Source organism: Ammodytes marinus, assembly GCF_949987685.1.
Source record: "Ammodytes marinus genome assembly, chromosome: 14".
NCBI classification, from domain to species: domain Eukaryota; kingdom Metazoa; phylum Chordata; class Actinopteri; order Uranoscopiformes; family Ammodytidae; genus Ammodytes; species Ammodytes marinus.
In genome coordinates, this window is record NC_137218.1 from 18574951 (window position 1) to 18601980 (window position 27030).

A 27030-nucleotide genomic window follows, 5' to 3' on the forward strand; every position below is an offset into this window, starting at 1 on the left:
TTTGCAAACTCTAGGAACACATGTTCACATCCTTTACATCCCCCCTAGTTTGTCATGCAGTATAAATAGACGTCACCTCAAACTAATTTACAGAAAATAATTTGTGTCCCCAAAGCCCACAGACAGAAATAATGACAGGATTACCACCCTTTTTTTTAAATTCCCCGCCTCACCTCACCACGCGACTAGACAAACGACTTTTTACCCCCAAAAGTTGAAAGGGGTTGTAAACATATCCTACAAAGGGTGTGAATACTGAGATTGGTTTCTGTGTATGTGCAATGTTGCAGAGGATGAACAAAGTAGTTTTCAGGAGAGAGGAGAAGGGTCAACCTAGTGAGGGATGTTGATCCTCAGCCTGAAAGACACTTTTCCAGCCCACTTGTCCCTTTCACTTCCGATGGGAATGTTGTTGGCGTTGATCTTGCACTCAATGTTGACATCTTGATTGGCAGTGATGTTAAGGAACTTGACGGCAACCAAAGGCTGGGAGTAGTTCACCTGCAAAAAAGCACATGCGAGGACATCTTCTCAACAAAAAGTGCAAGTGTGTTCCGTCTGTAAAATCTTGAATAATATCTGGTGACTGGCTGCGATGTTTGATAAATAATGTTTGATTTAGGACACAATCTTACCTGAGCTTTCTTGCCATAGTAAGGGTAGTACATTAGGTTGAAAGTGCCATTTGGAGGGAAGTACTGCACCTCTCCAATTTTGTCAACGTCTTCTTTCTGCGGGGGTGAAACAAATTCATTTAGAAATGCAGGAGAGGACGAGATGAGCATTATTAAGCAATTTCTTTTTTCTTTCACATGTACATATGCAAAACACATCATCTTGACGACGCACATACTACACTAAAGCTAGTCAAAGTACCATCTAACCGACTGATATATGTATGTTCAATTGTCTAGAACAGATTCTACCCCAATCTTACCCATTCATTTTTGCCAATTCTGTATCTCTGTGAGCGGATGAATTTAATGGAACACAATGGGGGGAAAAAGAGCGGCAACACAGAGAAGCGGTGTGAATGACAGACAGGCATGCAGTACAGATGGGATAATGTTGCAACAATATGAGCACAGGCATGACAGTGAGGCACATCCAAGTCATTGCAAATGTTAAAGCCATTTCACTGCTAAAAGACAAAAGGGGGATTACCTTTGGTCCACAGGTGACAAACGGAGTCTGTCCATTCTTCCCTGGCAGCATCCCAATCACCTGGTGGGAGGAGAAAAAGACAACACATCTCCAGCATCATTTCCATATCACTCCTACTCCACCACAGAGATGATTTTAAAAAATTACTTTAAAAAAAAAAAAAAAGGCCTTAAATATGCCATAAAAAAATCCACGATAAATAACCCAATATAAATCAATGGCTTTAATCCTGACACTGTCTCTTTTCCGTTTCCTTTTTTTTCTATACTGGTGGGTAATCCACTGGGAATTGTTTCACTCTCTCAGTCACTCGGTGTCTCCTAGCAACCTTTTCCCTCCTCCTTCCTTCTTTTTTCATACCCGATTCAGCTTGATGATGATGCACGGCTTGCCCTCCTGGTATCCATAGTAACGGTCGTGGATTCCAGAGCACTCTTCCAGAATGGTGCGGTTGAACTGACAGGAGCGCTTGGGGTTGTTCTTCACGTCACCGCTGTCCTCCTGCAAGAAGTACTGGTCTGGGACACACTCGTCGTTCTTCTGGGCCTGGACCGAGTTGTTGTAGGCTGCAGATGGGAACAGAGAGCATGGTGGGTGTTGTAGTTTTTTTTTGTGGCTAAGGGCTTATGACTAAAGACCTAAAGACCCCTTTAAAGACCCCAAGGCAATCTCCACCACCCACTGACGGTAAACAAATGATCTCTTATTAGGTCAAACAAAAATTCTGGACGCCCACGTAATCCATTATAGGGGTAAGCTTTTGGAGTCACTGTATATGAGAGGCCTATAGAGCCATCATGACTTACGTCCCAGGAACCTGTCCAGGGCCTGAGCGTACATGTCCCAGCTCTCGGTTTTCTCAATGTCGTAGATAATCTCGTAGTGCTCGGCCGACTTGGGTCTAATCACCATGCCTGTGAGTGACAGAGGAGGAGAGACAGCAGGGAGGGTCAGGGCACCGGTGGCGAAGCAAATTGGACACTGTCACATGCGTTTGGTGCCGTTACTTTGCACCATTAGCTCATAGCTATACTGCACCTGGTGTGGTGAGCCTGTCTTGCCAGGTGGGTTTGTGGTCGTCCAAGGTCTGCAGCATGACATACATGGTGAGTGCAAACATGCCGGCCAGGAAGATGTAGAATGTTATATAGAAAAGGATAATAAGACCTGCGGACAGAGAAAGAGAAGAGAAGGTTTATCAAAATGTATACAATATCAAGAGGGATTATCAAGATCAATTTATTATAACGTTTTTATTCAGTGTAATGGGCATTTTTAGACCTGTCCATTGGGCATTCAAAACATGTATCTTTGAAATAAGTAGGTCTTCATCTTACTTTGAAAAGACCAATCCTACAAATGTAATGCATTAGGCAAAAGTGTAATATAGCATTAAATACTGCACAAATACCCTACTGAAAACATTGTAAATATAAACTTGTCTCCCAAGTAACTGTGTTCAAATTTTAAAGTGATATCTGGCTGAGCCTCTGTGGCTAGTTGGCAGCCAGTTAGCTAAACTGAAGTTCTGGTTGATTTTCCCTAAAATAGTTAGCTAATTATATCATTTTATAAATGTTGCTATACGCTAACTATAATGTGAAATTGTACAAAGTCTATATTCCTATCTTCAGCCTAGAGAAAGATGCCTAGAGAAAGACGTGAAGAAAGGTTTCCACTTTAACTCCAAAATTAACAAATTGGCAATAGATTAAAACAACAATAAATTGATAAAACTATTAGACACTAAAAAAACACTAACACCGCTTCACTCATGATCACATTTGATCAAACAATGTGAACATGTTGAAAATCACATTAACATATAACCATGCAATTTTCTTTTGCAATGACTGCTGTATCCAGACCCGTAAACCTAAATTAGATCTACAGCTTTGGGTGTGGTCCATTTCCTCATTACCGTGATGAGCTGAAACACATTTTTTGCGAAAAACAACTGACTAGACATGAATAGATAATGGGATTTCATATTAACTGTGGTAGGCTGTGAGTGTGTGGTCACTTTCAGACCGAAATGTGTTCACAGGAGGCCGGTTAATCCTCATTAAACTAGAAGCCGTTATTCCCTCAGTAACATCTGCCTCTCTCTCTATCTCACTCACTCACACAAGAACAAGTCATCAATGGGGCCGAAAATTAGATTATCTCCACTGATTAACCATTTGTTTGTTTCTCATCTTCCCTGCGTTCATTCACCTGACTAAGACAGACCCATGGTCCGTCCACAAGCCTGGAAATAGTGTAAATATATCCAGGATCGAATGGTTAATGTGTGTCTGATCCATTTCATTACAGTAGTGGCCCCTGTCTGCAGAGGGGAGAGGGACGATGACAGAGGGAGATACAGGAGAACAAGGACCCCCTAGAGACCTGGGCCACCTGACCGGTTCAGGAGATTACAGGCCATCGTGGACTTTAGTTCTATTTTATTAACAGTGTAAGAAGACCAAATCGATAACATTACATCAAAGCAGGGCTTTAAATTACCATTATTTCTCAGATTAATGGTCAGAATTAATCATTTCCCAGAGCTTGAGGTGACCTCTTCTGATTGTCAGTTGGGTCCATTCAAAGAGACAATAAATGTGCAAAATATAGAAAACAGAAAAAATAGAAACGTGTTCTAGGCTACACTTCGTCTCAATCAAAACTGCTGCTGTGTCTTCATTTTGTTCATGATTCACTAAAAGATCAATTGACTCGTTTCAGCACTGTTTTGAACGTTACAGTTATGTATTTGTATTTTGAGTGCGTGCCAGTCAACCCGGGAAAACATAAATAGCTATTTCTTCAGGCACATCTCTCATTTGAAGCATCAACACCTGAGGCCAGTGTTGGGTAGCAACATAAGTCCCTGACCCTGTGCCTCTGCTGGATGGCCCCCCAGCATGCATCTCTTCGGTTCTGTCAGCAGGCTCAGCACTGCATCTGCGTGTGTGTGTGTGTGTGTGTGTGTGTGTGTGTGTGTGTGTGTGTGTGTGTGTGTGTGTGTGTGTGTGTGTGTGTGTGTGTGTGTGTGTGTGTGTGTGTGTGTGTGTGTGTGTGTGTGTGTGTGTGTGAGTGCATGCGTGTGTGCGCGTGTTTGTGTATATTTTCACCCAAGCGTTCCATCATATAGGAATCCAGGGTGAAATGAATGAGTGTGGCAGCAGAGAGCATACCGTCTGTTGTGTAGAAAAGACCCAAGCTGAGTCATTAAATATACAGTACACAGAGTCAGTTCTCCCAAGGCCCCCCGGACTAAACCGGAGGCACTAGTGCGAGATGGGCATCGGAGGAGAGAAGATGTGACAAAACAAAGTGTTTGGTGGTTTTCTCTGTCATCCAGACGGGGTGTAGTGCGAACCGCAAACATGACACCGCCCAGGGGAGAGTAGATGTACAGGCAGGGTGGCCTTCCCCCTGGCAAAGAGGGTGTTAGGTTCACAGTCTGCCCCCTCTCTGTCCACGCTGATGATGGACAGGGCAGCATCTCTCTTTCACTCTGGTTTTGTTTTGCTGATAGCAGTTGAAAGCAAAGAACAAAAGGCTAATAAAAGCGGGATGGCTAAAGCATCCTGCTCTTTTTTCAACTAATAAAAGGGGAGAGGTGTCTCTTTTCCTTTCAGAATGAATTAGGAGGACATGCTGCTCGACGGCTTTGTGAATTGGGGATCAAACGGACCTCAAAACAAAAACAAACAAAAAAACAAAATGCTCTGTAGAGAGAATAAATAGCTGTTAAGCGTTGGTCCTTTTAACTCTTCGCCATCTTGAATATGATGCAGCATTATGGATTTGTCTTCTTTTTAGCCCTTTGAGGCTCTTTTCTAAATGTAAGGGAGGTGCACAGAAAACTTACTTAATGTCTAATTTCAAAATAGAGGTAGTTGTTTGACCATGGTTGCCTGGTGTCAGCTGGTGGCATTGTAACATCAAAATAGCCTAGGACTGTTCTGCTTCATCAAGGCAATTTCCATATCGTTACAGCTCTTTCACACATGCAAGGAAGTGCCCTGTGTTTCATCCTCAAAGAAGCCTTTGATCTAACACTCTCAACGTACATTATGCTGCACAATTATACATGCAAACAACACATTTACAAAGCCTTTTAGCAACCTGACCAGGGTGTTTCCTCTATGTATGTTGAGATAGATGGGTATAGGCAAATACATGGATGTGCTGCAGACACAGAGTGGAAGAAGATGTGCACTGTTTGCGTCACTCTGGAGAATGCGGAACTGCTCTGAGGTGAATTGCCAAGTTTAGCAGACTTACATGGAGTGGAGAGAACTACAGAAATAGCCCCAATTAACGAGAGCCTTAGAGAGCACAGCTTAGAAGGGCCACCAGACCTTGAAGCACCTGGGACTCACTGAGCTGGATTAAGTCGCGCACACTGCGGGAGGATTCCAGCAAAGGAAGCCACAGTCAATGACCCTGCACTAACTTTACCATGTACATTCATGGCTGTCACGTCATGTCCATAATGCCACTGCATGTGAGATCTCCCTTCCAGTGGTATTTCAACCACAAACTCTATAAACTTCAGTGTTGTTCCATTGAGTTCCGGTCCCCTATTGGGAAAAAGATCCCCAACATTCCTGAAAGTGATTTCCTGTTGCTAGATCCTCCTGAATTGATACCTTCCTCATCAGCCAATGAAGTCATTAGATTAGGATTAAATCCCTCACTGAATTACACTCACTGGGAGGGGCCGGGTTGGAGGTGATACAAATAGCATTTGGCCCTCGGCTTTACCCAGATTAAAAGGCCTCCAATGTCATTAGAAACGGAGCCATATGTGCCCTATCAATTCATGAATATTTGAAATTGCTGCAGGCTTGTCATATGGCAAATAAAAAGGACAGTGAATGGCTACACCACTGTGTTGCATGGATCGAGGATGGGATTGGATCTTCCTTAAAAAAAAAAGCCTGAAAATGAATGACATCATATTGAGGGCTCATTAGATTAAGCTGCAGGCATAGGCTACAAACCCCTTTCTGCTTTACTTCAGCAGCCCTTATAGAAGAACTCCTCTCTGCAGCAGAAGTGATGTTGAAGCTAATAAAAGCCTCCACAGAAGAGCTGACGATGTGCACTTCGCAACAGTGTCTCAGCAATATGCTGCAGTAATCTAGTTAGTTAGTTAATTCAAATCTATAACGAATGCCATGTGGATCCACCCATATGCTGAACGCATTGCGCATAGAAAGCAGTGCTATAAATTAATTAAGAATGAAAGAAACAAGGCAGAAGGATTTATTCCTTTTTTTCGGGCCGGCTTACACAGGAGCGGTGCCGCATTCGGATTTCAACACCACACAGTAGTGGACAGCGACAGCCATCTCATTGCCTGAGCAGGGAACATAATCATCTCAAGCGACTTATGTCAGGCTAAAACATGATATTATGGTTAGTAACACACATTCATTCCTCTGGTAGTGCTCTCATGGAGCACCATGAGTGTCAAACCTTTAGATAAAAGCTTGGGTTACTATGACAGATACCTGTTACAGTAGCCAAAGGGAGAGCATTTGCTGCATTGCTGTATAGCTGGACGCTTTTACTTACCCCAGCTGGTCGCCGTCCTGCCCATAAACTCCTTCGTCCTCGGGTTCCATATAAACTCCTTCCATCCACCACCGCTTTTTTCATTATCCTTTGCCATTTTGTCATAAAATGTAGGAGCCCAAGCCTTTTTTACTTCCTACCTGCGGGACCGAATCAATTACCCAGAAAGCAGAGCACCACCGTGGCTGGTGGAAGACGATAGGCAATTAAACAGGTCTGCTCAGACGGACTAGTAATGAATGGGGATGGAAGCAAATAAGAAGAAAAGTGATGGTAAGAGGCAGCAGGTCCTACACTCGGCAAAGATCTAGTAATCTGCCCTCCCCCCCAGCTCTTGTGTGCATGCCGCAGCGTTTTTATGAGTGGTGCAGAAATCTAGTGATACTGCGGTAAAGCACTCCCTCCGCCTCTCTCTCTCTCTCTGCAAGCAAGCAAGCAAGCACCCCCACCCCTCCCTCACTCACATCCATCCTCCATCCCTCGGCAGAGCGGATGCACCCCCCCCCCCCCCCCCACACACACACACACACACACACACACACACACACACACACACACACACACACACACACACACACACACACACGCACGCCTCACCCCCCCCCCCCCTCCTAACACACGCACACCGCCCCCTGCACGCGCGTGGTGGCCAATCATCTACTACTCCATCCTTACAGGGCCCTGACGCATGAAAGACAAGCCTCAGAGCAAATCAAATGAGGGCATCCATCCATCCGTTCATTGGCTCTGAGGTCCCCAAGGAACCAGCCAACAACAAGCTACAGTATATCCCTCTCTGATATTCCTAAAGGACTCATAGTGTCCCCATTGTGGAGTTTGATTATGTATGAAATCAGCACCATATTCATAGAATTATCATACAGGATATGCTCAAATAGCCTGTGTGTGTGTGTGTGTGTGTGTGTGTGTGTGTGTGTGTGTGTGTGTGTGTGTGTGTGTGTGTGTGTGTGTGTGTGTGTGTGTGTGTGTGTGTCATATAGCCTCACTAGTTTGGAATGGGTCAGATGTCATAGGTTCCTGTCAGTGGGTGTCCTTTCTTTCTTTCTTTCTTTCTTTCTTTCTGTTATTAAAGACAAATATGCTCATGCGAATAATGTAGATCAATTACAGAGACTAGACTATACACCCTCCCCTCAGCATGTTATAGTTTGATGTGTAAAACTCATGGCAACTAGTGAGACAAATTGTCTGCATATGTGCTTCACCCAATCCCCCCATGTGCCATTTTAGCATTGGCTGCCTATTGAAAGCTATACAAGTAAAACATGTCAACCAGTCCTAGTCCAGCGGCTATACCACCCAGGCTGGTTAATTAAGGTGTGATGGATTTCTCCGAGTCAGTACACAATTTTTTTTGCTAAATGTGCAGCTGACTGTGGTGTGATGCATGGTACCATTGCAGCAGCGGTAGTGAAGGTATAGCGCCCTCACTTGGAGGCTGAGGGTAGCTGCTGCAGCACTTGCTGCTGCAAAAGTGCAGCATGGAACACGTTGTCCACTGTTAAGACAACACACACACGAGGCATGAACACATGCACCGATTCTGTTTGTTGTGTAAAGTTCATTATATAAAATTTATTTATAATGACAATATCAATGCAAATATAGCACTACAGTGATTTCCAAGGTACACCGTATCTTACCATATCAATATAGTATGGCACTCATATAATGGCCACTGTTTCAGAAGACACACAAAACCAACAGCGTCTGTAAACTATCTTGGAAATGATTCCTAGGGCTTCCATATCGGTCTGTGAAAAAAGAATCGTAGTAAGGTGATTACTTGGTATTTGGACATTAAAATTGGGCACAATAGTCAGTATCATTGGAACATTTTCAGTGTGAGGAATCTCTGCATGCATTGCACTTGCCCATTTCCTTCACCCTGACTTGTGTTTGTTTGAAAAATGGACTCGCTTGAAATCAAAACAACCTGAAACCCTCAAACACAAGCAGGTGGAGCGAAAACAAAAGGCCAGGCAGTGACTCTCAAACATTAAGATAGGTCTTCTTTTCACGGGGGGTGTACTGTACTGTACAGCTTGGTGCTATCATATAACAACAACAACCAAGAGACATTCAAGTGCCTTAAATACTATTACAGAAGGGCTCACTCTTCAAGGTATACAAACTTCAGTTCCACGCAGCTTTCGGAAAATAAAACAAATATGCAACATTACCCACTATATTAATAACGTTTCTCATGGCAACACCGTGTAGTTGAATGAACACCACCAGTAGTTCAAGATAGCAGCAAAGTATTCAAAGTGTCAAGACAACGCGCCATCAACATCTGTACATAAATAAAAAGTGAGTGTAGAAAAAAAAGGCATAAATAAAAACAACACAGCTTAAAGGGAGTCTTGCATAAATTGAAATAAAAAAAACTGTTGGACTGTGCCTTTCTTTAGAGGGCTTACTGTTTATTAGTAGAACTATAAGTAATGTATGGACTGACTGGCTGCAGCAGATAAAGTACTTAATTCTTTTTAGAAAAAAACAAGTGAACAAAGTTATGTTTATACAATATGCTACATAATATGTATTGATTACAAGTATGAAAATGGAAATAATTGCTACATTTTCAATACAGTTGTACATATCTATTTACAGTACATTAGGGTTTTAATTTCTCCTAAGCGTATAGCATGTTTTTTTGTGCAGATTGTTCCAGCATTCTGTTTGAGGTGATCAATACTCACAGTCTTCTCAGTTGCACCATATTGTACAGTCTGTGTTGATGGGTGTCAGTGCTTGTTTTTCCCATGTGGTGTAACGATCACAAATGTGCAACTGTGGATATAAGCTTGGGTGATGAAGTTGTGTGTACCATTGACCTGTAACTATATTTGGCTGGACTGCACACTTTGTGCCATCCGTCACACCACCTCCTCTCAATGATAAGCCCATCATCTATATATTCTTCTTTTGACACCACCACATGTTATCATATTGTAGATCTGCGGTAGGTAAAAGTCGGACATGATCATCTCTACACATTTTCTTTTACAATACTGTATGTCTATCGTGACATGCAGAGAATGACACAGTAAATATGACTCGTTCAAGTCTTTAGATATGTATGTTAGGCTAGTTGACACAAGTTTTAATTATGTTGCTCCGGCATTGGGAGCATATTGCTGTAAAACTGCAGAAACGTTGAGAAAGTAAATAGATTTACATTACAAATATGCAAACAGATACAGTAGGTAGCTTTTTACTCCTCATTGATGATTACTTGCATCCACAATGACAATCTACTGATACCAAGACATCTCATATGCATTCACGATTTCAAGAAACACTTCAATAACTTATCAATGAGTCTTGCCTTTTTTCTCATCCAGAGATAGTAGTTTCTATGTGTGTCCGACAACTGTGTGTTGGAGAAAAATACATGATTCATTTATGTCTCAAGTAGTCAGGACGAAATTTGGCAACACCAATCTCAGAATACATCATGCCACCCATTATTGATAAGTCGGTGTATTGTAGCAATAATACTGGCATTTTGTGGCAAAAAATCATTGGCAATTAGAACACATCAAAAAGGACAAAGTACAGCGCAAGTACAAATCACCAGGGTAAGAGATTAATTTAGTCTGATTGTAACACATCTTTTTCTTCACCACTTCTATCAACCTCTTTTTGACGTTTTTTCCCCCAAACAAGTTCAAAGTCTCCCACAACCTCCGTTACTGTTCTGATATCACACGATAAGATTGCGAGAAGATTTCTCTTTACTATACCCAGTTCTACTCCTGCTCTTATTTATAGTTCAACCATTTCCATTTGCTGCATGTCTTTAGTCTCTCCAGTGCTGTACCCTGCTGGCCCCTGTCTTTTTCCACCTTCAAATAGCCGTGTCCCACACCACAGCCTGCGGCCTCTGGCAGGGTGGCGTGCCAGTCTTACGGGGCTCAGGTGTCCGTCTCCAGCTAGGCAGGATGGGCATGCTGTCCTGCTTATAGAGACTCTTGTCCGGGCGTCTGTGGGCCTTGATCTCTTTGCACAGGCAGCGTTTGCGCTCTATGACTTCCAGCAGCTTGCCGTCTCTCTGGCTCTGCGCGGCCGACTGGGTGTTGCCTCCGCCGACGGCAGGCTGTCCCTGTGCCAGCTGGGCCAGCTGCTGGAACTGCAACTGCAGGTGGTGCTGTTTGTGCAGCTGCTGCAGCTGCTGCTTCAACTGGAGCTGCTGCTGGTGGAGCTGGAGCTGCTGCTGCTGCCGCGACACACTGGGACTGCTGGGACTACACGGTGCAAAGCCATGCCGCTGAACACAGAAGACAAAGAGAAGACGGTCAATGTTGGATGGAATTGTAGCATTTCAAAGGCAGAGTCAGGCGATTCTGGAGGATGCTTTTTTTCAAAATCGCTGTTGGTCAAAAACAGTGAATTTCTCCTCACGATCTGCAACATGTCCGTACTGTGTGTACGCTGAAAAGAAATCTGGTGGTTATGCACAGCATTAGGTTGTGTTAACGTGCATCTTGTTAGCTACGGTGGACCCCCTTTGTTAACATACCCTTTGTTTACATGCCAGTTTACAGAGCATAGTGTATTAACACCAGATTTTATTTTTCAGCGCACACAGGAACGGAGAAGTTGCAGATTGTGAGGAGATATTAACTGATTTTGACAAAAAGTGATTTTGACAGCAAGAGTTCTTCGGAATTGCTGACTCCACCTTTAAATTTCGAAATAACTTGCATGATGACTGCAGTGCTGTGAGCAGTGACATCCGGTCCAATCACATTGAATAAAACTGCAGTTCCACTGGACAGCCACCAGGCCGCAGCGCTGCTTCATCTAATGCAGGTTGAGGGAGGGTCAACCAGCCGCATGAGGACAGTCTCTGCAGCACACTCAAACTGCGTCAGCACTTGCTATGCAGCCAGAATCTGGGAAAAATGTGCTGCTAGAATACTGCAGCTCATCACTCCCAAAACATAGTACTGCATGTTCTCTCATCCACTTTTCTCTCTCATTTCCTGATTACATACAAGCCTACGTCATATACCTTTTTAGTGGCTCTTATTCTTTTGAGGCAGCCCAGAGCCTTATTCTGCTCGGTGGGCATATCTACAAGCTATAAATAGATCTGCTGGAGCACTGTCTCTAGCAGAGGGGGAAGTAATAATGAGAAGAATATTAATGTTCACTCACAAATCCACAATGAATTAAGTGATACAGTCTTTAGTTCTATGTATTCACCTGATTCAGTGCTTCTCGTGCTGGTAGGCTGCTCTGTCTCTGGACGTCTCCTCCACCCACATGTCTCACTCCAGCAGCAGAGGAGGAGCGGCCCAGCCGCCCCACTTCTGCAAAGAAACAAATATTACACTGTGTGCCTGCTAATGAGAACACTGTAATATACTGTAACTTTTCATTCACACAGAGGGCTGTGAATGTCTAATTATACTCATTTGAGACAGGACACAGCACGTACATTATGAGATTATTCTATTCAGACAATTTTGAACTAAACAAATTTTAATGAACAATGGATATTGGACCAACACATTTGTATTATACATGTATGCCTACACAGATATTTGCTCTTGTATATTGTATATGTAACTGTCATTCCATTTCTCTACAAAAAATATTAGCATGTTTAAAAAGGTGTCAAAACAATGTAATTGAAAGAAAGTTAGCTAAACTGTTAGACATAACTGGTGCTGTTTGCACTCTCTGACTGCTATATACCACTTTGCTTACATCACTTGCCGCGAATATAAATTGCACACTGTCTGTATTTGCACTTAGCTTATATAACTCAATAATAATAATTACATTATAAAATGCTAAACACAACCATGATTGTCACAACGGTCATTGTTAAAAACATGACATGTGGCCAGGGCTAATGAATGCATGTGTGCAGGAATGTGGGCCTGTTTATGGAACACTTCTTGTATCGACTCTTCTTCAGTGAAAGTATTGCACACATTCTCAAGGTAAGCAGTGTGTCTCTGTTTCTGGGGTAAGGCCTTCAGTGCAGATACAGAGAGACTGACACAGAGCTTCAAGGCTAATATCAGCACAAGAGGATGTCATGGAGGCAGCTTATATCCTTTTGTGACAGTAAAAGGAGAGAGCTTTTTTTAAAGCTGTGCAATTTTAAGACACTAAAATGTACTAAACGTACTGTGTGCACGCTGAATAAAAGTCCAGGGTTAATACAGAGCCTAGGCTCTGTAAACTGGCATATTACCATACAGTATATGGTTGTTTTACATACCCTTTGTTTATATACAAGTTTACAGAGCCTAGGCTGTGTATGAACACCACATTGTTTTAGTCAGTGCACACGCATACAGAAAAGTAGCGGATCGTCAAGAGATATTCACTGATTTTGACAAAAAGGTATTTTGACACAAAGCATACTACAGAATTGCTGACTCCACCTTTTAAAACCAGCAGAACTCCCATGTAAAAATCTGCTGCTACAGTTCATCTCTACAAAAGGATGTTGTGGTCAGAGTGTCAAGTGTTTGGCTATACCTCCGTTGCGACAGGCCGGGAAAGTCTGGCAGGGAAGAGGTAGACCGACTCTGGGAAGGGCTCTGAATCCCGGGCTGCTATCCACACCGGCCAATGATTCGCTGTGACCGAGGGCCCTGCTGCTGGCACCACTGAAGTGGACTGGGATCCCTGAGTGGCGAGACACCAAGCCCAGGTCCTCCTTATCCATCCTTAATAGGGCATCAGCACTGCCATTCCAGGCACGCCCTGTGTCCTCTGAGACAGGGAGAGGGAACAGAATGAATATTTTAGCTGGAAAAAACAAAATTTCATTTTTTAAAGCCGAGTCACGACAGGCAGGCAGGCAGGCAAGCAGGCAGGCAGGCACTGGTTCATTTAGAGATTTTTGGCTATTTTGCTTCCATAACATGTCTTCTTTCATAGGCTACATGAAATGTACAAAATGTACATTTAGGTTTTTATTTGACTTAACCTTGTCTGTTTGCGTCTGTATAGTTCTCCCATACAACCATCTTTAAAGCAGTTCGGATGGATGTGAGTTTGAGCATTTCAGCACAATCATAATATCCCGCCTTCCTCCAATGCAGCCCCACCCCCTCATTCCTATCCCCGTTTTTTTTGTTTTGTTTTTGAAGAAACTTAATTTAGGCTACACAAGCAGACTTACTTGCTTAATACTGTCTCCGTGCACAAAGTGAGTTATATTGTGGCTGAAGAAACTGGTGGCTGTAGTAGGCTACCGGTACCGCGCTGATCTGCTTGTATCACTGGTTTCACTTCAGATATGTCGGCCAGAACACCACTTATGCTTATAATGACACTAGGAGAGGAGGAGTAGGGTTTTATCCGCTCTTTATTTTCCTTCTTTCACAGGCACAGCCGCATATAGATCGCGGAAAAAGAACAAAGGCTTAAACTCCGCTCGTGAGGAGACGTTTGAACAGCTGTTGCGACTCGCGAATCGCAGCCGCTAATAACATGCACAAACTATAACTTATAACAGCGATCGGGACTACATGTACATACTCACACACGGGTGATTCACATTTACACTCAGATAAACACGAATGATGGCTTACTGTGGCAACTTGCTCACACACATCTCACCGAGGGAGAAGCGAAAGGAAACTTACTGAACTGGCTCTCTGGCCGACTGACGTCACGGCCCAACACTAAACAAAACACAGCTTAACACACTGTAAGAAATAACAAGAAATAACAACACTGTAACCTTTTCTACAATGGTCGCTACTCGCTAGGCTACTGTCTGCCGTGGAATCAAAACAAACCCTTTCGTTGAGGACGCGCGTGCACGAATGCGCGGTACACAAGCAGACGGCAAACAGACAGGTCTGTCGGCCAATTAAATCGTTCGGTCCGAACGATTTGATTGGTTGTAGTTTTCACCTAATATTATGAGACTGAAATAATTGTTTCTTTTTATTCCTGGTGGGTCTACCATGCATTTTAGAGTGTAAAAACCTTATTTATACCATTTTAAAGTCATTTAAAATAAGTGTAAAAACTCTACAAAGGTAAGAATAGCTTTAACAGCCTTTATCTCTGCATTCGTTTTTTTTTTCATTATTCTGAACCAACAGTTTTTTATCAAGTAATCAACTGACAAAGTCCCATGAAGATATTTGAAAAGTCAAAAATGTTACCGTATTCACCTGCATGTGTCTTGTCTTAAATACAACATCTGCACTCTCTAATAAAAAAATGACCTCAGACTTACTCTCTGTCTCTCTGCTCCCGTGGCTGAAGGACAACTTCCTCTGCATGGGCCAGTAAGACGCCTCGTCTGCCGCTAAACTAGCACTGCTGTCCCAGGGCATGAAGCCGGCTTTGGCGTGGACGGACGTCGAACCTCCGTTACTCTTGGACTCCCTCTCTCCTCCTACGCCCGTTAGACTGGAAGGCTGCTGCAGCAGGGACGGCGTCTGGGAGCTTCCCCTCAGGCTCTCGTACGCCGGCGGTCTCCGGAAACCTCCGGAAGGGTAGGTCCACAGCAGGGGGCTGTCCGAGGAGGGAGGCTTGTACGCGGGCAGGCTGTGGGGAGTGTTGGAGCGCAGGTGGGGCCGTGAGTGGGGACGCTGCGATGAGGTGGACAACGGCGTGGGGGTCGAACTGGCGCTGCTTTGAGACGTCTGGGCCAGATCCATCGGTAAGGAGTACGGCCCTCCATCCCTATCCCTGTCCCTGTCCCTGTCCCTGTCCCTGTCCCTGTCCCTGTCCCTGTCCCTGTCCCTCTCCCTCTCCCTGTCTCTTTCTTTCTCCCTATCTCTGTCCTTGTCTTTCTCCTTTTCTCTCTCTCTGTCTCTGTCTCTGTCTCTACCTCTATCCCTATCCCTATCCCTCTCTCTATCTCTACAGTGATCCTTGTCCCTATCCTTGTCTCTGTCCCTGTCCCTGTCCTTGTCCCTCTCCCCTTTGTCGGCCTTCAGCAGGAAGCTCACCGACTTGCCTTCCTTGCCCCCCGTGCTGGAGGTCTGGGTCTGGGCCGTGGCCTGACTGGAGGTCTGAGAAGCAGCAGAGCCACTCTTGCTGTTGCTGTTGTTATTGGGAACGGGCGAGTCTCCCCTCTCGGGCTTGCGGTAGTGATGGTAGTGCGAGGGCCGGTGGTGCGGATGGTGGTGGTGGTGGTGGGAGTAAGGCGAGGTGGATTTGGAGCTAGGGGGCAGAGGGGTGGAGTGGCTCCTGGCTCTCAGTCCCGGTGCAGGGCCTAACTGGGCGTCCCTCTCCCTGCTGTGCTTGTCCTGGCTGCATCCCTCCTTGGAAACGTTGGACGACATCGAGGAGGATGACGGGAGGGTGCTAGCGTGAGTCGTGGCGCCGGACGTTTGAGTTTTGGCAGAAGAAGAAGAAGAGGACGATTGTTTGTTTTGCACCCCGACCCCGCTGGAGGCCGCGGCGGGCTGCGGGAAGGCGAGCAAGGGGGGCCGGTGCTGTAGCAGGTTGGGGAAAGGGGCGGGGATCTTTGTGTTGCTGTTGGAGGAGGAGGATTCGGGCTCGGAGGATTTGTTCCCCGGCAGCAGGTAAGGGGTGGGGGCTCGTGGCGTGTGTGGACTGGTGGACAGGACCTGGGGCACCGGGGTGGAGGAGGCAGAGGAAGGCAACGGAGACGAATGCGAGACGGACACGGCGGCTTTGACTTTGGAGCAGGAGGGAGAGGAAGAGGAGGGCCGAGGCAGAGAGGAGGAGGAAGCGCTGGAGGACGAAGGGGTGACGTGGTAGTGTTTGGAGGATTTGAGCTTCTCGTGTTTGGAAGCGGCGTGTCTGTGGGAGTTCCGGTCGTCGTGCTGCGGGTATTTCATCTCCTCGTATATGGCCTCGCTCTGGTCCGAGTCAGAGTCCGGCGTGGTGGCGACGGGGGTGACAGGGTGGGGCGTGGCGGTCTGGCTGTCTCTGGTGAACACCTGGCCCACCATCTCTATATACACGGGCTCGTCATCACCGTAGCCCTGGGTCTGGATCTGAGAGTCTGCCCCCCCTGCCGACTGGAAAGGCAAGGCGGAAGGAGGCACGCGCGGAGGGAGGGGGTCGAAGGATAGCTGGGTGCTGGGACTCCTCTTGGGCTTTAAAGGAGGCACCTTCTTTGATCCCATGTCTCCAGAGTCAGACTTCTTCATGGCTGTGGGAGAGAAAAAAATGTGCTTGTCAAAAAATGAAGAAGAGAAGATTCTATGGAAGGGCATAAGGGCCACGTGAGAGAGTGAAAAAAAGGAGTAATGTTTTTTTCATCATAATTTTTTTAAACGTCCTCCTCTCATTCTTTTTCGTCTCGCGCGTGGCCCTAATACTCTTTCGTAGATTGTCGGTGTAGAATGATGCACCTGAAAAAAGAAAATAAGAAAAAAAGATTTCTTACAGTTTTTCTTCTCTGAGTGCTTGGACTGTGAGTGAGAGGAGGTGGGAGTCGGCGCCGCGTCCCTGCTGTCAGCGGAGGAGCAGCTGAGGCGAGTGCTGGGGTGGCGTTTAGGTTTGGCCGGTGGGCAGCGGCCGCCGTGTTGTGATTGGGTGTCAGAGTAATCTCCGTCCTCCTCCAGACCGGCGTCACCGGCACCAACAGCGTGGCAGGACTGTGAACGCGGCGCCATGGCCGAGGCACAAGAGTGAGGGGACAGGTCCTGGGACGCAGGCATGGTCATGAAACCCATCCGGAAGTGTCGGCGAAACGAAGCTAAGTCTCGGACTTTGCCAACAGTGGCTGAGGGGTCGTTTTGACTGGAGCTGTAGTTCAGGGGACAAAATGGGGATTGCGAGGTGTGGAAAGAAGAAGAAATAATGGAGACCATATTAATTGAGAATTCAAATGGCACAATGCACTGAAATGTTCCTATTGCTCATTCCTACGCATAATCATGTCATGATGAGTGTGTATAAAGTAGTAGGCTATATGACAAGAGCTGTTTGACTTGTGCATGTAACATCCTCTTTTTTTCAATGACAATCGTGTTTTTTTAATGTTTATATCCTTTATTTTTTTTTCATTCTCTCTTTAAAATATTTGACTTATTTAAGACTTGTAAAATGAAATATGATGACACAATTGATACTGTTACCACCTCCATGAATGTATGTTGATACTAAAAGAACATTTTAAAAATGCATGAAAGAAAAAAGAAAAATATAAGAGCATCAAAAAATCACACTTCAGTGCAAAACATTCATGTGCTACTCTGTATACTGACCGTCCTCTTGCCTCACTCTCTTTGGTCTTCAAACATCGCCTTTGTAATAAAGAAATGCCTTCAAGGCTTCCACTGCAAAAAAGGGAAAGCCCTGGAGGCTACTCCATCTTTCGCATTCACATATCTTTCCATCTGCTTCCCCCTCAAACACATTCAATTAGGAAATCAATTCCCCTGTCAAAAACAAAGTACTCTCAAAGTAGCAAACTGCACTGCCGGAATTCCCTTATTCTTTCTATCTTTACATCTATATTCTGCTGAAATGACTGCCAGGAGCATTTTAATGTTACTATGGGAACAGTTGTGATTTTCATGTGTTTGATAGTTTCCCTATGAAATCATCAAAGATATGAGCACACACTGAAATAAATAGAACTGACGAAGAGAAAGATCTCTCTAAGAATTGCAGTGATTTCCCTTATTGAACAGTTGCAATCTGTGTTTTGGCTAAAGGTGACATAGTTGCTGGGCATATAAAATTAGATTTTTACCTTTTATTGCATTTTTCACTATTGGATCCAGATGCTTAATATTATTACCTGGCATTGCAGTAATGTGTCTGCAGTTGATATGGTGTGTTCAATTTTGTAGTTTTCAAAAAGAAAAATAACTTAATAAAAAAATATGTGCTGACGGTTTGAGGTCAAGCCTATAGTTTAGGCCTCACTGTCAGTGGGTTAAGTTGTTGACATAGAAAATGTGAGGTTCTATCCACTGCTGAGCTCACCAGGGCTTACAAAATGGCTTCTGATAACCCTCCACTATAGCGTCTCTGCTTCTGAGATGAGGTGCTGCAGTGATGTGGTGTCCTCTCCAGGGGTGTTGTACTGCTTCACCCACAGTAACACGAGATAAGTCTGTGGCCTTTAAGCTAACTTCGATCGAACAAGGTTGACTCACTCTCTCAGTACAACAGACTTTTTGTTAACAAGGCTACTGTGGAGTTACTGTACTTTTACAGAAAATGTCAGAGGAGACAGGAAAAATAGGCTTTTAAACCTATGGTGTACAATACCATCTGAAGGAGTAAAAAGGTATTTAAATGTACTGCGGCGCTGCAGGGATAAAACCACAGCTTCATCAGGCTGGTTTCTTATTCCAGGCTCTTGTTTATCCTATCTCAGCTACAGAGAGAAGCAAAGGAGCACATCTGGATATTCACATCTGTGTCTGCGCATTTGAGGCCGCAAGAAATTGTGTTTGTGAGTGTGTAATAATGCAATAGCTCAAACGCACGATTATTCCATGTGTAAATGATTCATCTTGGTACATACAATTGCAACATATGACTACGGGTCACACAGTGCTCTCTTTTAGATCGGTTGCGATCCCTGTGAGGCAGTGAAGCACAGAGGAAGACAATCGGAGCTCACAATTTGCAGTCGACGTTGATCGGAGTGGAAGCAGAACAGAGGCTCCTATTTTCTTCTTAGTCAGATCATTGTGTGTGTGTGTGTGTGTGTGTGTGTGTGTGTGTGTGTGTGTGTGTGTGTGTGTGTGTGTGTGTGTGTGTGTGTGTGTGTGTGTGTGAGTGCGTGTGTTTGTGAGTGTGTTGTATGGCAACAAAGCGTTTTTTTTGCATCTGTAGGAATATGCGTATGCCTCTGGAGATGCACTTGTGACTCCTTGCAATAGATTCTACAGGGTCCAAATTTAGCTCAGAACAGAGGCCGAGCAGCTCCTTTGGTTGCTTGAAGTCTCTGTTTGTTTGTTTTTTGTCTCAAACAAAGCTCACAACAAGTTTAAACTGAAAAACAAAAAAATCTTATCTGGCCTCTCACCTGTTTATTCACTTCATGTGAAGCTACAGCAGTGAGTCGGTTGGCAGTAATTCCCTGAATCACCACTGGTTGGTTACCTGGCTACTTCAGGCAATGCTCAGAGCCAAGAAATAGTCCCACACACTAAATACACATGCTATTGAGAGTAGGGGAGAGTGGCCTAAGTTGTGCCACTTTTTACTCAAAGTGATTTTAAAGTGAGGCCTTGACAGTTATGTCTCCAACTCAAATATGTACATATAATTCAGGATGTTGTGCATCCCTGGCAATAAAAACTTTGGATCTGGAATAAACTGTTTAAGAAATATAGCTTTCGGAAAAAAAGTTGTCTTGTGGCACAACTTGCCCCTGGTGTGGTATAAGTTGTGCCACAAGAGAGAATACCATGGGGTAAATTGTGCCATTGATATATATCTCATAAACTGTAATGCAAGACAAATCCATAAGACAATTACTTATTTAAGGTTTATTTAAAGTAAATAAAGTAAATATTTTACAAAGATTGAAGGTCAATTTTCTTTAACAAGGCCTAGCCGATCTATGTGGTTTGCCTGCAAAGCTCACGATGACAAAGTCACCATCATCATCTTTCTGGCCATCTGAACTCTTGTCAGTGGTGTCATTAAGTGGAATGGAGACGTCAGTCTCTTCTGAGCTACTGTAGACAATCACTTTCTTTTTGGTGACCAGCGTATACAGTCATACCACTGGCACAACTCTCAGAAATGTACTTCGCACTAGTTGCTCCGTGCTTGTGACTGCCACCTGACAAATGTGATTCCCCCTCCATTTCTGTCTTTAAATCAAGGCTCAAAACCTGTACACACTGGTTTTTCCTCCCCATTAACTATCTTACCTCTGCACTACTATCTTTGTTTATATTTGTGGATGTATGGGCTTTATGTCTTTTATTTTTGTTATTGTTATTTTACCTTCATTGTTTACCTATTGAATGCACTATGTACAGCACTTTGTACAGTGCAAACTGTCATAAATGTGCTTTTATAAATACATTTTACTTACTTACTTACTTATAACTCACCTAGGCCCTTTGGCACAAATCACCCCAACCCCAGAATTTTGGATAATAGGCATGATGCAGCAGTTTAGGGCTGACATCGTGCTAACTGTGTAGACTCCTAACAGTGTAGCATACTAAAGCACTAAAACATGTGTCAAATGTTTTCAAACTTGTCTATAATTGTTCGGACACAATAATCAAAAAACCTTGATCATGGAAATTTTACTTTGAAAGGCAAAAAACTGCTTTTTTAGCTTAAATGTGCTTTTATCTTATTCCATGTTTCTCCCTTCTTTACAGGATGAGTCAAATGGATGGCTCTTCTTAAATATGTGGTCACATTTTCAATTTCTTCCACGGTTTTCTAGAAACAAGGGGTGGCACAACTTCCCCACCGGCACAACTTAGGCCACTCTCCCCTAAATACAATTTTCCCCAATACATCAAACTTGTAATTCTTTTCATGTTGGCTGAATTTTCTACAGTAAGAGTAGTGCTGTGTGCTCTAGTGCACTGTTTAAATGAAAATATGTAATAATAATAGATAGATGACAGTGTAATATCCTTGTTCATAATGATCTGGTGTGCATAAGCATCGATTGAGTAATCAATCAAAACTATTTCAAGGAAGTTTCTAATCCTCCTGTTTGGATTTGTCAACATTTGGTCATTTCTTTGTCTGCATGATTTTGAGTTGAACTAAGTCCAAATCCTATCTAAGAAATGTTATGGTACACCTCAAGGATAAAAAACAATATTTGTACTTTAATAAAAATGTGCTGTCTGTGTCCTCCTTCAAAATCACATGACTATCAGTAGTAGATGAAGGTCGTCATATTCATCCCAAACAAGCACGAGAGAAAGAAACACAGAATGGTGACCATTGTCTCTCATCAAATAGTATGAGGTCATCGGCTGCTCCTTCTGAAGTCCTTTGAACAACACCTTTGGTAGATTTATCTCTGGGCGGCCTCTTGGAAATATCACCTCCTCCTCCATTTGAGTGCAAGATACTCCCAAAAGCTTTTAAGGCCTTGGTGGTAAGAGCTTCGCTGAATAAACCCAGTTTAGATCATTCTGCCCCCCAGGCAGCAGCTATCGTCCTATTTCTAATTTACCTTTTTTGGGGGTCAAAGTTTAAGAGTGGGTTGTGTTTAAAACAGCGGAATGAGACTAGCTGTTAAATATATTGAATATATATTATCTTTGTACAAAATCCAATCTAGTGCTCCGAGGGAAAATCAGAGCAGTTGTTATAGTTTTCAGATGGGTTAAGGTTGAGTGGCTGACATTGAGTGTGTGTGTATAGCTGTCCTCATTCTGGACCTTACTGACATATTTGACGCGATATACACGACACTGTAATTGATTGCCTTGAGTTATGGGGCTGTCTCTAGTGTGCGGTTTAACGTGATCTGGAAGAAGGATCAAGAAGAAAATGAAATAACAAGTGAGACTGCCTGGTGCTTTAACACAAAGCAACAAAAAAGCACAAGCTTTCCCTTCTAATTGTTCCAACAGTATTATTGTAGTCGTGCCGACATGTGATATACACAAGTTTTCTAGTTATGACAACGTCTGCCACAATGGATGATTGCACAGATAATATCTCTTTCAAGCTTCCACAACAACAAATACAATACTCTCTTTTGTCTGCCTGAAACTCAAAGCCATTTTACACACTGGCCTTAACTTTTAAAACAGCTGTTGTAAACTGTATTCTATATTATAAATTAGCACAAATCATTCAGGACAAGTTTCAAAGGACTGATAGTGCTTTGGACCATGTGATTAAGATGCTAATGTTTGAACAGCAAATAGCTCTCTTCAGTAGGTTTGAGCTATGCATAAATGCATAGGGCACGACAGGCATGTGAATCTTGGACTTCAAAACTGCGAAGCCAACATCAACCTCCTCTTTGCCTTGGGGTTATAGATATGCGTATATATGTGGAGAACCATGAGAGACTAACGAAGGCTCAAATAATAACTTTAATACACATTTATAATTAAAACTACTGCCCTAACACACAACCTCTGTGTGCGATGTCAAGACACTCAAGTTGAAACTGGTGAATTCAAACTGAAAACAATATTCCATTTTGTTGTAGCTTCTCTTACACAATTCTATTACTTAGTTTATTTATGTATTCCATCATTGATTTACCTTTTTTTGTCTAATTGAATATCAATTACTGGATTTCTTTAAAGGGGATTTGCAGGGCTTTATTTGTCCTACATACCTCTGCTGGTGATGCCAGGCTATACCCATGCAAGCCCATTCACACACTTGTCTCAAAATTCTATGCAAGAATGACTAAAACCTCGGCTGGCAGCTAGCTTTCGCACTAGTCAGTCACTACTGGGAATAGTCTGTCTGCCTGTATCAGTGACATATAAGAAACAGTCTCTATTTTTAAAGCTCACTGAATTGAAACTTACCTATTTACCATTCTGTATCTCTGCACAGTTCGATGTCTGCTTTATAAATGTGATTTCTCTCCTGAGGCCCTAGAGAGATCTCAAACTGTCTTCCATCGCCCTTCACAACTACTTCCTTTGTACCCCTCCTTCGCTTTCTCACTCCCCGCCAGCTCTTGCAGTAGTTGGCGGGCCTGCCCCAAGGACCATGCTTTCCATCCCTCTATCCCTGTGTGGTTCCAACCCTGACCCTGGCCCTGTTCACATGATCGCTGGTCATGTCCTGCTTCTCACCTCCGCTACACTTTTTTAAGGCAATACCGTCACAACCAAACTGCGATTCAGAGTGTGATGTTGTTATGCTGGTGCTGTTGACAGCTGTTATGTCCTCTTTTGTAGAGTGCTTGAATGAGTTCTTTCATCATGTAATTACTTTGTTTTGATGCTTAGGTGTTTGCAGCTGAGTCTATGTAGAGAGATGAATAAATAAAATAGATTCAATTTGTCCACAAAAAATCAGGTAAAATGTTTTATCCGAGATTGAATTATTCTCTTAATATCAGTACTTAGTCTTTTTGTCAATTGTTATGGTTACTATCCGCTTCTTCTGGAAGATGTCCAAAGACAGACGCTGCATCCAATATGTCAGCAGCTCACTGAGTTGTAACAGTGGAGAAACTAGAGCCCTGCCTGAACACACTACGCACTACAACAACTGTTCAATCTATCTGAAACAGTGCTGGCAGACTGTGGGGGAAGAAGTATTTGGAATCTTTACTCAAAAGTACCAAAACAACAATCTATATTACATGTGATAGTCCCACGTTCAAAATTCAAATAAAAGTACAGAAGTATAATCAGCTAAATGCATAAAAAGTGTTATACTATGAAATATGCCCCATTTTTAAACTGATGCATCAATCTGTAATTGGCATTTATTTAGCTGTTATAGTTGGTCAAGGTTTGGTTGTTGGGGGTAGTTTAGTCCAGTGGTTCCCAACATGTGGATCGGGCCCCCACCAAAGGGTCACAATATAATTCAAAGTGGTCCTGACATGATTAGAGAAGGGGGGAGGACAAAAAGAAGTTCTCTACTACATAATATAATACAGATTTTTCAATCAGTAATCAGACGCCGCTAAACACGTTTTTCGTCACAGGGGTCACAAGCCAAAAAGAGTCATAAACACTGGTTTAGGAGTAGAAGTACAGTGACATAGGTTGATAATTACAAGCTAATCAAAAGTGTACTTCAACCTCTTAGGAAGAACTTTTTAAATATTTATGAAACAGTCTAACTTTTCCTCTGGTGATCAAGTAAAGTCCTTAAATAAATGTTAAGTAATTAGTACTAATAATTTGTTACTAAATATTCCATGAAATATCCTTACATGTAAGGTTTTTTAATTCCATCCTCTTCTGTAATGTTGGAAAACTTGAATCAAAGCTGTGAATGAACACTAATGGTCTCGATAAAGCTAAAAGGTTAGAACCTCTGATGAAAGTATAAAGCGCAAAGACAAAATAATCTTACATGTGGAGATAAATGAGGCTCAACTCTATTTCATTTTCTTTTTCATCAGCTTTGTCCCCCGTCTGCCCTCTTGACATTTTGGTGGACATTATTGTAGTTTATCTCATCTACAGAACATATTAACTTCATTATGAAGCTCTTTCATGCAAATTTGTCAAAGACTTTTAAGAGGAAGCCTTTGCTGACCTCGTGAACTGTGCTCAGAATAAGATTTGGAAATTAAAGTCATTCACGCCCGCTAAGAGGTTTATATCCCCACTGAACTCAACCCTAATGTAATCCCATATATGCAGATCCTCTCACCTCTTTTTACTTCCCTCTTGGTCCCTCTGCCTCCAGTCCAAACGGCTCTTACGATACAGCAGGTTCATGTCGCTGCAGGGTCGCTCCTCCTCGCAGCCAATCACAGCGCAGTGCAGCCGCTTGCTCCGCCTCTCTATGTCACGCAGGAAATGCTCCACTGCCACATCCTGTGCGGAGCCAGAGCTCATGGTATAGAAGAGGACTCGGGAGAAGGGGATGTGTGTCACCGGCCGCCTCCTCCAACTCACCTGAGCAAGAAGAAACAAGGGCAATGTTTGAGCTCTTTAATCATTAAAAAAAACATGTTAAACAACTTCCCTGCCTACTTGCAGCTGACAAGATTGACAGTGATTACTTTGGGATGGTGCGACGCACTATGAAACCCGAATAATCAAACCCAATTTACTGGCAAAACTTTAGGGGAGGCACAGCTCATCATGCTCACTGTGTCGGAGCGAACAATCCTGCACATTACTCCAACTGGCAGCCGCCAGGGAGGAGACACAGCGATGCATGATGATGGAGGCTGCAGTTTTGTTTACCCCAACATCTAGGGTATCACATGAAAGCTATTTATATTTTCATTATCCACTTATGAATATTTGAGTAAGCATGGTAACTCAGCTGCAGAGCGACTCTGGCTGCAGGCCCTGGGATGGCCTAGCTAAGCCTGACTGCTAGCCAGACACAAATGTGGTTTGTCATATGTAGCGCATGCACAGCTTCCTACTCACGCTCACCCCATGAGAAGTCAGGCTTGTTGTGGGGCAGATAACTGAGGGCCCAACATAGTTTGCACGTTGGAGTATGTGAGTGAGCAACACAATTGGCTAAGAAAAGCGCAGCTGTCAGCTGATGCATGTTTCCAGTGTTTTCCATCATAAATAGAAGACAGGGTTTGAATGTTGTTTTGGAGTTAAACATCAGAGCATTATCAATGGTGATTTTGGAGTCCTTTTTTTTTTTTTTTTTTTTTTTACTCAAATTTGTTAGTGAAAAAACTTAATATGAAATATAAATATGAGCATCATGTATTATTTTGCAACATAGTTGGTTAGTATATTTTAATGGCCCATGTAGCAAAGTTTTGAGTCTCTCGCAAATCAGAAAGTGGAAAGGTGAAATATGATGAAAATATGATAATGATGCCCTCTCCTTGATCCTTTTTAAATCCCAGGTGTGCATTCACAGCATGTTAAAATGACACTCTACATGAATCCACTTCAATCAGCTCTGAATTATGCCTTACAACTCCTTGACGAAAGATGCAAGCATGCAGCATAAAAAAAGGACATAAAAATAAATGGCATTTACTATCTCTCCAGCAGTGTAATAGCTCTTCAAATTATGTACATATTGAGGGCCTTTTTAAAAACGCATTTCCCTCCAACTGCACGGCATCCTTTACTGTCAGAACAATATATATCATCCATATCTCACTAAAGACGAGGCGAAGTCCACAGTGGGGAGCATCAGGCCATGTCACCTGGGCTGTGCTGCATGTTGAGTTGTGTTAGCTGTGTGTGATTCTTTTGTCACGGCCCAGTGTGTGTCATCCAGTGTGTCAGCGTGGCTACTGCTATTCTTGTATCCCAGCGCTCTGACCACAACCTCAACCGCTGCTACTATACTGCCATGCTTGCTGACTCAATGTTAATTAGGTTAGGGGAGCTGTGTGACTGGAGGTAGGGCTTTCTGTTAAACTGGAGCTTTTGATTTGGGGTTTGTAGGATCTGGCAGCTGGGGCGGGCAGCCCTGCAATTGCCGCATTACGTGCTGTGGGGTTGGGGTGCAATTAGTCTAGCTAAAACAACCAGGAGACCTTTCGTCTTACATCTTACAGGCAGGTTCGACTCATCAAATTAAAGCTAGAAATAGCTTTTTTTTCAGGGCCGACACAAAACATGCAGTATAGACTCATATAGGTTGGCTGTGGTAAATCCCTGGAGTTGCTTTAAACCCAAAATAGAATCCAGAGCGTTTAGCAAGTTGTTTCAGGAGCATCTGTAGGGTCAGAAGTCG

The 27030-nt window shown here is 43.4% G+C and overlaps 2 protein-coding genes across 2 annotated transcripts; both read right to left on the reverse strand.

Moving 5' to 3' along the window:
- Positions 1 to 333: 333 nt before the first annotated feature.
- atp1b2b (ATPase Na+/K+ transporting subunit beta 2b) lies at positions 334 to 6838 on the reverse strand (the record flags this gene model as incomplete). The annotated part of the gene is made up of 8 exons (XM_080041462.1): positions 334 to 501; positions 636 to 731; positions 938 to 964; positions 1165 to 1224; positions 1525 to 1730; positions 1971 to 2078; positions 2203 to 2331; positions 6742 to 6838. The coding sequence occupies 8 exons, from the start codon at positions 6836 to 6838 to the stop codon at positions 334 to 336; spliced, it is 891 nt and encodes a 296-aa protein (XP_079897588.1).
- A 3780-nt stretch (positions 6839 to 10618) lies between these two features.
- nyap1 (neuronal tyrosine phosphorylated phosphoinositide-3-kinase adaptor 1) lies at positions 10619 to 25196 on the reverse strand (the record flags this gene model as incomplete). Its single annotated transcript, XM_080040557.1, has 6 exons — positions 10619 to 11038; positions 11980 to 12086; positions 13273 to 13509; positions 14993 to 16888; positions 17126 to 17487; positions 25009 to 25196. 6 exons carry the CDS (start codon positions 25194 to 25196, stop codon positions 10619 to 10621), a joined length of 3210 nt encoding a protein of 1069 aa, XP_079896683.1.
- Between the last annotated feature and the right edge of the window lie 1834 nt (positions 25197 to 27030).